General features: G+C 39.0%; 1 protein-coding gene across 4 annotated transcripts in view; it reads right to left on the bottom strand.

Moving 5' to 3' along the window:
• Positions 1-12,262, bottom strand: part of TRIP12 (thyroid hormone receptor interactor 12) — a 140,520-nt gene that overhangs the window by 26,730 nt on the left and 101,528 nt on the right. For 3 of the 4 annotated variants that reach the window (XM_042457475.1, XM_042457471.1, XM_042457472.1), the window contains exons 23-27: positions 8,753-8,927; positions 6,596-6,737; positions 5,402-5,593; positions 4,632-4,783; positions 1,446-1,618 (exon numbers count right to left, since the gene is read on the bottom strand). In XM_042457475.1, the coding sequence (XP_042313409.1) occupies positions 1,446-1,618; positions 4,632-4,783; positions 5,402-5,593; positions 6,596-6,737; positions 8,753-8,927 (834 nt within the window). The remainder of the gene's footprint in view (positions 1-1,445; positions 1,619-4,631; positions 4,784-5,401; positions 5,594-6,595; positions 6,738-8,752; positions 8,928-12,262) is intronic. The other variant, XM_042457473.1, reaches the window with a different exon arrangement.

Here is a 12,262-nt window from a genome sequence, read left to right on the forward strand (position 1 = left end):
CAAGAATATAGCTCAATACACAGGCAGCATTAATAGCATCATAAGTAAAGACCAACAGAATAAAATCCAACACAAAAGTATTGTGCACTGACACACTATCTTCATTTAAATAAAAAGTAACAAAAACGATCACCTCAACTTGTTTTATTTTCCCTCTCCACCAGAGAGAGAGAGAGAGGGAGGGAGGGAGGAAGAAAACAATGCATGAACCTGAGAACTGAGCACATAATGCTAAACTGAAGTTTAATTATATAATCAAATGTGCTTCAAATACAAACTGGTTTCTAAGAACCTCCAAAATCCTATAACAAATTTTATCATTTCTTTCCCTGAATATTCAAGCAATCTACACCACTTTTGCCTGCAATTTAGATATTTAGATTAGACCAGATTACCAGATCTATTGCTATTATAAAAATACTGATAGGAAACCTTTATTATACATGCATAGATATGTTATACTAATAACACCTTTAAGATAAGGAGGATATTCACAATTTGAAGCAATCCAAACACATGCAAAGAGTGATGTCAACAGCTGTTTGATAGTTCTCTCCTACCCAACCTCAGAGCACAGAGAACAGCATTGATAAGCAGTATAGAAATGTACTTGCTATTGCTATAAAAGGACTGACAGCAGACCATGGGTTAAGAATCTATTGCTAGCCTGCCAACAAATAATTAATAAATACATCCTAGTCCAAGATCATCTTCTGGTAAAACTACTTTAAAATTATTAAGCAGAAAAGGATATTGAACAGAAAGGATTTTTGCTTAAGCCTAAGGGAAGGGAAATGTCTAATTTTAAAAAATGTAAGCCCCTCTGACAGCCTTTTGGCTGAAGAGCGGGCTATAAATACTATAAATAAATAAATAAGCTGATAATGTGTGTTGCTGTTGTGTGCCTTCAAGTTGTTTGTGACTTATGCCTACCCCATAACAGGGTTTTCTTGGCAAGATTTGTTCAGAGGAGGTTTGTCACTGCCTTTCCCTGAGGTTTAGAGCATATGACTTGTGGGTTTCCATGACTGAACAGGAATTTAAATCCAGTTCTCCAGAGTCATAGTCCAACACCCAAACCATTACACCACATGGACTCTCTTGGTATCTGGTATACCAGTTGTTCATAGTCAAGCCAATACAGAAATTAATGTTCAATGTCTGAACTAGACAGGGCAGACAACACTTTCAGCTTGCACCACTGCACCGGTGAATGTATGTTAGAATGTGGAACTACTACAATAAGATATTTCTAAGATATAGACTCAGTATATTGAAATTCTATGCAGTTTATTGAACTAGATTTTATTTATAAATCATTATAGTGAAGGGAAGAAGCTCCTAATGAAGTGTTCCATAAAATTTAAGTTGTATAGCTGGATTCATATACATAAAATGATAATGCAAATACAAAGCTATCAGCACGCTCTACAAGAAAAATGTACCTCTAACAACAAGATATCGTTCAATGGCTTGTACCAACGCCAGGGGATCTATCTTCACAGGTCCACCTTTCCACTGTTTCACATTAGCACAGTCTGGATGCCTTTGCAATTGGCATTTTAACTGATGGGTGTTGAAAAATTTTAAAGCCTGGGATCCTCTGTTAAGAGAAAAACTCAAGATAATTTATGAAAAAACGTTGCTACAGTTATTCTATTTTCAGTTGTATATAATCAATACACAGCAGTCACTGAAATAAGTGTTGTCTTTTGCATTCGCTTTACATACTAAATTGTTAAGAATGCATGCATTTTAGAGTCTACATGGCACCATGTAATGTCACAGATTGAAATGTCAAAATTATTACAATAGTTGCAACTCAGGCATCTTAGCTGATCAAGGTGGTAATCCTTTGCATATCTACTTTGCATAAACCTCACTGAACAGAGTGGGTCTTATTTCCAAATAAAACTGGAGAAAGATGCACTTAGTAATGTCATTGAAATTGAAGTAAATTACATGTTGCACAACTCCACTGTGTTTCTCACTCTAGATGTTCGTGGCCAACTGCAATTGTGTATATAAGATACTAACCTGCAACTACCTCAAAGGATTCCATTTATTTTGTTCAAATTACAGAACGACTCTATTTCTGTGATAATCATACCTGTATTGATTTCATTAATGTAGTGTGAAAGCAACACAGTTTCCCACTGCTTCAGAAATATGCAGATGCAGTCAAAAGATACAGGATCAAACTTTTCAACACAAACAACACCCATTTAAAAACTATCATTTCTCAATAATTAGCAGTGCACATTCTTTTCTTGTTGAGACATCCAAAGGAATCACAGTATAGTCTCAAATATTCTATCTCCTCATAACATAAGACATTTTTTTCATGTTAAACCTCAACAACAGCATTTGTTTTAGTTAGCAGGGAATAAATACCCAATTTTTACACAAATATAGTGGTAGTCTGAAGGGAGAAAAACCAGAAACACTCATACTATGTTTCAGATACTCTTACTCCAGAGTTTTGGTCTGATATTTAAGTGGGAGAGGGTCTGCATGTGTTTCCCTCCCATTCTGTATAGCATTTCATAGATCAACTGAGAAAATAAAATGTATATGAAGAAAGCAGCCATTAAAAGGATGTCCTGATTTAAAAGCTAATTTGACAAGAATGGACACTGGATGAATTATGCATATTAGTATTAAGAAAAAAAACTATTCTAGAACAGCAGTCCTATTTTATGGATTTCCTCTAGTGAACAGGGAGTTAAGTGCATACCCAGGGGCAGCTGTGTTGGCCATAAAGCAAAGTACAGTATCATCCAAAATCCACATAAAAGTGATACTTTTTATTTGGCCAACCAAAATGCACATTGTACAAGTTGCAAACTTGCCACATGTATAATGTGCATTTTGTGGCTGAAACAGATGGCCCTGAAAGAGTGGCTTAAAGCTGGCCCTGATAAAGCAGGGCAGGGGCTGTGGCAACTGCACGTCACGGCCCCAATCCAGCCAGCTTCCACCTCAAATAGGAGCAGGAAAAATTCACTCCAATTTGGGATGGAAAAAAGGTGCCCCTTTGCTGCTGGAGCTGGCTTTTCGCCGGCTCCGGAGCAAGTGGCATCTATATGCCATGCCCCCAAGCTGGATAAAAGCTGGCTGGTGTGCAATCACCAAAGCGGTTTCTGTCCTGCTTGGGGGGGGGGGGTGACGTGTCTAAACACCATGACCCCAAGCCAGTGTACAGCTCGACGTTAGGGCCATCTGTTTCAGTCCTTGGTTGCACCTAATAATGTTATCACTGTTTTATGGATTAAGGAGTTGGAAGGCAGGTTAGTCCAACTTCCAACATGTCAGCTTGATGAATAGTAACTTCACAGCTAGACCTTAGATCTACTTTTGCAAACTACAGTTCTCTGAAAACCACCTTGCCAAGCTCTGTTCACTTCTACCCCAATACCCAAGTGGTGCAGTGGTTAAATGCCTGTACTGCAGCCATTCACTCAAAACCACAAGGTTCGAGTTCAAGACCAGCAACAGGGTCCAAGCTCGACTCAGGCTTGCATCCTTCCGAGGTTGCTAAAATGAGTACCCAGACTGTTGGGGGCAAATTAGCTTACTTGCTAATTAGCTTACTTGCTGTTCACCGCTATGATCTTTGGAATAGCGGTATATAAATAAAACAAATTATTAAAAACAAATATGTAATTTTTGTCCTGAAATAATACCAAAGGAGCAACTGGGTGAAAAAAGATTTGATTTTGCAAAACAGTGATTTTATTAGTTTTCTTCTCCGGATATAATAAAATTCTATTGATAGTTTAAGTATATTTTTAACTTTGTATGATATAAAATTTTAGTTGTATGTGAAGTCAAAGGCTTTCATGGCCAGCATCCATAGTTTTTTGTGGGTTTTTCGGGCTATATGGCTATGTTCTAGAAGAGTTTATTCCTGACATTTTGCCAGCATCTGTAGCTGGAATAAACTCTTCTAGAACATGGCCACATAGCCTGAAAAATCCACAAAAAACTTTTAGCTGTATCCTTTTCTCAACCTTTGGTCCTCTAGATTTTTGAGATTTCAACTCCCAGAATTCCTGAACAATGAACATACTGACTGGAACTTCTGGGAATTGAAGTCCAAAGCATCTGGAAGCTCAAATGTTGAGAACCACTACTCTAGAGTACCACCTCTTGAGGCAAAAACGAACCTCAAGGTCTTATTCAATTAGCTAAATTCAACTAGTCCTCGGGGGGGGGGGGGGGGAGGGGAGGATCTGGAGGACCTGCTGGGGTATATAGCCCCATGTTGTGAATAGAATTCTTCAGATTGTATTGTACACTGAATAGTATTTGGAAACAAGAAGTCTGTAGTAAAGTGTTAAACAAGTACAATGTTGACATAAAATAATTAAAAATGCTTATATCAATTATATGCTGAAGTGAAGATATAAAGACAATTTTTATTAGGTTAGAAATACCTACGTATGGCGTTACAGTATTTAACGGAAGTCAAATGCTACTTTAATAAACGTTTTTGCGCTGCTGTGGCTATGGTGAAATGTACACTGGACAGTAAACATAACCTGGTGGGCTATTTTAGTAGCAAAAAAACCTCAATGTACTATGAACATTCAGGAAATGTACGGGTTTACCTGAGCATTAATCCTTACCTGCTTCCTGTTCCATTTCCACTTGGAAAGTCGTGGACTTTAACTGGGAATTGCTCCATTTGACTAAGACAGTTATTCATTTTGTGGACCAATGCCAACAAAGGTGCATTTTCTAATGGCTCTAATCTTCCAAGGGGTTCTTCTCCAGGAAGCTGAAATAAGTTGTGTTTCATCATTCAGAAGTTAAAATGCTTTGCCAAGGGATAATTTAGGAATTCTATGAACAAATACTGACAAACACACACAAGCCAAGTATGCTCTAGTTTCACTTCCTGGAATCTGAGGTCTTCCAGATGTGCTGAACTACAATTCTCAGCATCCTAAGTCATCAAGTCCATTACCCACACTGGCTAGGGCTGATGGCGTTGTAGTTTAAAATACCAAGAGAGCACCAGACTGTGGAAAGCTGTTATAAATGTTCAGGGGAATGCCCACCAAAGATATTTCATTAGGAGCACTGTAGCATTATGACAAAAAAATCACTTTCACAAACATGATACTTCTGTCTAAGCCTCAGTAAAGTTTGCACATAACAATACCATTATGACATTTTTTACAGTGTCATATTTATCTTCAAAGTATGCTGTAGTAATCTGTTTGTGAAGCTTTGGAGAAAGGAGAAAGTCATAGCTAGTTGCTGGTGACTTATGCCTTTAATACTACCTCCCTTAGATTCCTGAAAGTGTAGATAAATGATATCAGAATATAAACTGAAGTGAAAGAAACAAGAATTGTATTATCCCTACAAAACTGGAGCCAAAAATACTTACAGGAGAAGAAAAAAACACATGAAGGAATCTTTTCAATCTGACATCCCTGCTCACAGCATCTTTTTCACTATTAGATGTCAAATAAAGCAGTAGCTGTTTCATGAACCCACTATGCTGGATCTCAAATGAGGAGACATCAGACTCAGAGACTATACTACGGATTTCTAGAAGGCACTCAACTCCACCATCCACCTGAAATAAACAGACGCTATATGAGGAACAAGTATCAGTAGTCCAAGAACACATGTAGAAAAATCATGATACAAAAGTAAAGCTAAATATAGTATACAATGGGGTTTGGTTCCAGGACCCCCTGGGAATACCAAACTCTGTGGATGTTTAAATCCCATAATTACAATGGCACAGTAAAATGGTGTCCCTTATATAAAATGACAAAATCAAGACTTCCTTTTTGTAATTTATAGTTATAAAAAAACATGTTCAAACCCTGGGTGCTTGAATCCATGGATAAAGAATCCGTGCATATGGAGGGCTGACTGTACATAGCCTTGATTTTGGCATATACCCTCCATTAAACTGAATTTTTACACAACATAACCAAATCTGCACCAAAGAACCAATTCTGAAACACTGTTACATGATAGCATACTCATATAGTGCATCACATGCAAAGAGAATGTATACTGTGAATATGAAAGCAATTTCTCATGTATTTTCAATGAACTCCCACTTCATGTGAGTAATGTGATAATCTGGTTTTACTATGCATGTATGTTTGTGTGGCATTATATCCACACTAAGGACTGTAGCCTTAATTTTCATACAGTTTACTGTCTTTAAGTGACAATATTTGAAATTTACTAATTCAGTTGAGTTATGAAGTTAATTGTAACAAAAAGGCAGTGTAGTTTTAACTGTATCCTAACTCAATAGTTTGTTTACAAATATATTTGAAGATTGTATCAACAAACTACTATATCCTTTCATACAGTCAGTATAACAGCGAATAGGAGAGTGCATTACAATCACTAATTTAAAATCAACAACTATGAAAATGGATTCCCTTTGACACCTAGCTATAATAAACATTTTTGTTTAAAATATAAGAAAAGAAGAAACTTGCAACATTCACTTATACATTTTTAGCTGTAATTAACTCAATGTCATTTCTCTGGAAGGGGGGGGGGGGGGGGGCGCTTGAAATTCCAAAACAGATTAAAACTATATCCTAACCTGAAGGTTGAGTTGTTCAGTTGCAGCACAAAGTCTCTGTAGCACATTCAGTGCAGGGTTACTTCCATCCATGTTCTCAGAGTTAAAATAACGCTCTACAAATTTGTGAGCTTGCTCTTTAATCCAACCCTTAATTTTCTCTCTAGAAAAAATGCACAGTTAATATATTAAGCACCCAACATCTTTGTATATGTACAACTGCCATGCACAATATTTGAATACATAATGACAATAATGCAGACAATTCATAGCATTTGAGAGGTACTGTATATACTCATCTATAAGTCGAAAAATTTATGCCAAAAACCTGACCCCAAAATTCTGGGTAGGCTTATATAAGGGTCAATACAGTAATAGGGCTGAGAAAGAAGTTCTGCCGAACACACCATTCTCCTTACCTCCGCAGCTGCTGCTCAGCCAAGAACAGTTTGTGAGTGTTCCTCCTTTCCCAGGGAAGATGGAAACAGCCCCAATTGGTTTTGCAAGGCGCTCACATGTGAGTTGTCTCCCTCTTTCCCAGGGAGGAGGGAAAGAGCCCCATTGCTTTTTGCAAGGAGAGAGTGTGTGTGCGTGTGCCCACGTGTCTCCCTTTTTCTCAGGGAAGCGGGAAAGAGCCCTGATTGCTTTTTGCAAGGAGAGAGTGTATCTGTATGTCTTCCTCTTTAACTCCTTTTCCAGCAAGTAGGGAAAGAGCCCCGTTGCTTTTTGCAAGGAGTGTGTGTGTGTGTGCATGAATGTTTCACTTTTCCCCAGGGAGCAGGAAAAGAGCCTCCATTGCTTTTTTCCCCTCCTCCCTGGAAAAGGAGAGAAAGAGGAAGACACGCGGCCTTGCAAAATGCAATCAGGGTTCTTTCCCTGCTCCCTGGTAAAGAGGAAGACATATACACATGCACATGCCTACAAAAAGCAATTGGGGCTGTTTCCCTGCTCTTTGGGAAAGGAGGGAAAGAGCCCATATCTCCCTCTTTCCCAGGGAGGGAGGAACTGCCCTGATAGCATTTTGCAAGGAGAGCATGCATGCATGTGGGGGGCTTTGTCATTTACATCCTTTGATAAATGCCCCTAAGTTGTACCCTCGACTTATCCAAGGGTCATATCGAAATCAAAAATTTTGTCCCCAAAACCCGCCCTTGACTTATACATGGGGTCGAACTGTACATGAGTATATACGGTAGTTCACCTGAGCAGTTAAGAGATTTCTCTTCCCACAATAGTCACAACAATCCTATTTCAGGTTTATATTACTATGATTTCAACAGTTTCTTCTCTGCTTTTCACCTATGTGCCTGAAATTTATTATTAACAGGGATATTAACAAGGTAGCACATGTCTAAAGAGAAACAATGATTGTAATACAGGATCCGCAAAACAGCCCCTAAGAGGCATGGCTGTGGAACTATATTCAGCCTGGTAAAGATTAAGAGATTATATGACAGATATCTCCAAATGTTTAAAAGAATGTGGAAGATAAAGCACATTTCTTTTCTGCTGTTCCAGCTAGCAAGACCTGAACCAACGAATTCAAATTACAAGAAAAAAGACTCTGATTAAATACAGTGCACCCTCCCTTTACGCGGGGATCCGTTCCGGATCCCTCCGCATAAGAGGAAATCAGCGTATGCTGAAGCCCCATAGGAAGTAATGGGGCTTGCACCCATGGTGTGCGACAGCATGCGCGCCATGGGCGCATGCCCCATTATTTCTTCTGGGGCGTGCAATGGGCTCTTCCAGTGTGGCTTTCAGCATGTGCTGAAAGCCGCGTATGGCGCGCCCATGTAAAATGTGGGTGCACTATATTAGAAAGAATTCCCCGATTGTAAGAACTCCCAGTATGCTTTCCTTTGTTGGAGGTTTTTAAACAGATGTGGGATGACCATTTCTCAGAGAAGGTGTATAGCTGTGGACTTTCAGAGGGAGTAGCTGGACTACATAACCTATAGAATACCTTTTATCTCTACAACTGTATGATTTTATAATTAATCAAATTGACTACATGCCCATTCTGCTCATACTAGCAACTGTTTATTCTCCTGTCTCATCAATAAACCTTCAAGCTTGGCTGCCATAAAAAAGTCCAAATATTTATGTCAAAAAATCTATACACTTTAAGCTCGGTAACATTCAGTTCAGCATAGCTGGATTTATACATGATCATACCTGTTGTTTGATATCGTGTCTTTTGAAGCAGCCCTTGCCAGACCACTCACACCGGCTGTACGAGCTGGTTCAATATTGTTGCTATTGGACTGTGTGCTTAATCTTCCCCATGTTTTAGGATTCAAACTTGCCAAGAAAGAAGATTTGGGTGACTGAGTAGCTGTAGGGCTTTTTGCTTTTGGAAAAACGATACAGAACAAAATTATTATTATTATTACATTTTATTTATAAAGCACTGTAAATGTGCATAGCGCTGTACATAGAATAAATAAAACCGATAAGAATAATAAAACCTGCCAGTGGTGAATAATCTAAAAAATAACAATGCATATAAACACAATTATTGACAGTTGGTGAATGCTGGTTTTCATTTTTCTCTCTCATTAGGGTAGTTCCAATTAAAATGCAAAACATATTTTTCCCTATCACTAGTCTCAAAATTTACCATTCAGAGTTGAAATTGACTGACTTGACTGACAATATTCTGATATTTTTTTCACATGTATGCTCTGTTATAAACAATTATAGCTCCTAATTATAGAATGAGCCAACGTGGTGCAGTGGGGTTTGAGCACTGAAGTACAACTCTGGAGATCAGGGTTCGATACCCTGCTTGGCTGTGAAACTGCTGGGTGACCTTGGGCAAGTCCATGCTCCAGCCGCAGGGGCAGGCAACAATGGCAAACATCCTCTGAACAAATCTTGCCATGAAAACCCCATGTTATGTTCACCTTAGGGTTGCTGTAAGTCAGAAACGACTTGAAAGCACACAACAACAAAAAATTGTATATCCTGCTTTTCTCCCAATATGGGCCCCACCCAATAACTGAGACTCCACTACAGTCTGCACTTCCCACGCGTCAAGACGGTTCATCCTCTTGAGCAAGTCACATATCTCAGCCCCCCAAAAATCCCATGATAGGGTTGCCTTAAGGTTGCAATAAGTCAGAAACTACCAGAAGGCACACAACAACAATTACAGAATAAAGGTCATAGCATGTCATGAATCTTCAAAGTGATTTTAAAACACTGGGACCCTTAGAGTTTGTGTGTTATTTATATAACACTCTTAAAGCTGCTACCTATATCTATTTCATCATATTGGTAACACCTAATCAACATGTATTCAATGTAGGACCCCAGCCCAATTTGTTAAAAACATTTAATCCTACCATTATTAACACTGTGGTCACATTAACATACATGCTTGTGAGTGTAGAATTCAAAGATACAGCTGTGTTAGCCTGTAGAAACAGTATGTAGAGAGATCTTATAGCACCCTGTGCAACCTTCAAACTGCCTGTCAATTTATGGTGACTCCATAAATTTCATAGGGTTTTCTTAGGAATATTCCAAAGTGGTTTTGCCAGTTTCTTCCTCTGAAATACAGCCTGGAGTATTTAGGGCACAAATACCCTAAAGGTACCAGATCCTGTCTGGTCTTAGAAGCTAAGCAGGGACAGCTCTGATTAGTACTTGAATGGGAGACTGATTCCCAGGTGCTGTAGGTTATATTTCAGAGGAAGGAACTGGCAAAACTACCTCTTGCCTAAGAAAACCCAGTGAAATTCATGGAGTCATGATAAGTGAACAAGTGACTTGAAGGCACATCCACCCACCGCACTGGTATTTACTAACCAGAACTGACCCTACTTAGCTTTCAAGATCAGACTGGATCTGGTGCCTTTAGGGTATCTAGGCCATCTTACATACATACATTCATATATTTATATCCTCTTATCTAAAGATCTCAAGGTGGGTTACAATAAAATTAACTTATTGTAAGGAGGATGCTGGTCCATGAAGCCTGTTTGCTCATTTGCAATTCTCTACAGTTAAACAAACTGGAGAAGGGTTTTTTTTCTTAGCATATTTTCTAACAGGCTAGGCTGCTTTTTAGATATCTGTTTGCCTCATTTAAGCTTTTGGAGACGTACTGCAGAGTTGCATGTTATGAAAACAAATGCATGTTTGCTTCTGAAAAGAGGCCAGCCTAAGTATAAACAAAGATATGATGACAGACCTGTAATAATGGCAATACTGACAGTACAAGGTTACTGACCTAGTGCCAGCAAAAAGCAAAACAAAAACAATATATACATTGGCTGAAACAGGTAGAATAGTAATGAAACCTATTTTATCCCAGATCCCCCTTTTGTTTGGAGGCTGAAGAGGGTATAAAACAGAAGGTCTCTGAGAAGCAAAGCACCAAAGTTTGCTCTCAGAAAAGCTGGTTCACTTTTGCTGCCGCCACCAAGTAACTGCTGATAACCTGAACGCCTACATGGGGCATGATGTTACTTTTTGATGTAATTACAGTATTTAATACCCAACCAAAATGCCATTATAGGTTAAACTGACACACTAGGGTCCAAAACACACTGCAGGAATAAATCCAGTTTGAGACTGCTTTAACTGCCCTGGCTTAATGCTAGGGAATTATGGGAACTGTAGTGTTGTGAGATATTTAGCCTTCTCTGTCAGAGAGGTTTGGGGGCACAATAAACCACATTCCCAGGATTCCCTAGCACTGAGCCAGAGCAGTTAAAGCAGTCACAAACTGGATTATGTCTGCCGTGTGTTTTGGAACTAGGAAAGAGGGTATAACACTTTGCTACATAGTTCTAATTGTGCCTAGACTGATTCAAGATCTCTGTAAATTGTACAGCTGAAAACAGCATGTTTATCTGTGCTGTGTTAACTAGAACCTAATATAAAAGTTGCAAAATATTTTCCTGTTAATTTCCTGATTCATCAAAGTTTAAGAATACATAAGGGGATAACTGATGTCAAACTGACTACTGAACAGGACTAAATTCTGCAACCTTAGGGAGCTTAGGTGCTGTGGATATAGTATATCTTGATTTCACTAAGGCCTTTGACAAGGTTTCCCATGACATTCTTGCAAGCAAGCTTGTAAAATGTGGGCTAGACAAAGGAACTGTTAAATGGATCTGTAATTGGTTGACCGGCCGAACCCAAAGGGTGCTCAACAATGGCTCCTTTTCATCCTGGAGAGAAGTGACCAGTGGGGTTCCACAGGGCTCTGTCCTGGGCCCAGTGCTATTCAACATCTTTATCAATGACCTGGATGACAGAATTGGGAGCATACTTATCAAATTTGCAGATGACACCAAATTAGGGGGAATAGCTAATACCCCAGAGGACAGGATCAAGATTCAAAATGACCTGAATAGACTAGAAAGCTGGGCCAAAGCTAACAAAATGAAATTCAACACGGAGAAATGTAAAGTATTGCACTTAGGGTGGTAAAATAAAATGCACAGATATAGGATGGGTGACACCTGGCTGAATGAAACTACGTGTGAAAGGGATCTAGGAGTCCAAGTAGACCACAAGTTGAACATGAGTGAACAGTGTGATGCGGCAGCTAAAAAGGCCAATGCTATTTTAGGCTGCATCAATAGAAGTATAGTGTCTAGATCAAGAGAAGTAATAGTGGCACTGTATTCTGCTTTGGTCAGGCCCCACCTAGAATATTGTGTCCAG

Source organism: Sceloporus undulatus, chromosome 3, assembly GCF_019175285.1.
Source record: "Sceloporus undulatus isolate JIND9_A2432 ecotype Alabama chromosome 3, SceUnd_v1.1, whole genome shotgun sequence".
Taxonomy (NCBI): Eukaryota; Metazoa; Chordata; class Lepidosauria; order Squamata; family Phrynosomatidae; genus Sceloporus; species Sceloporus undulatus.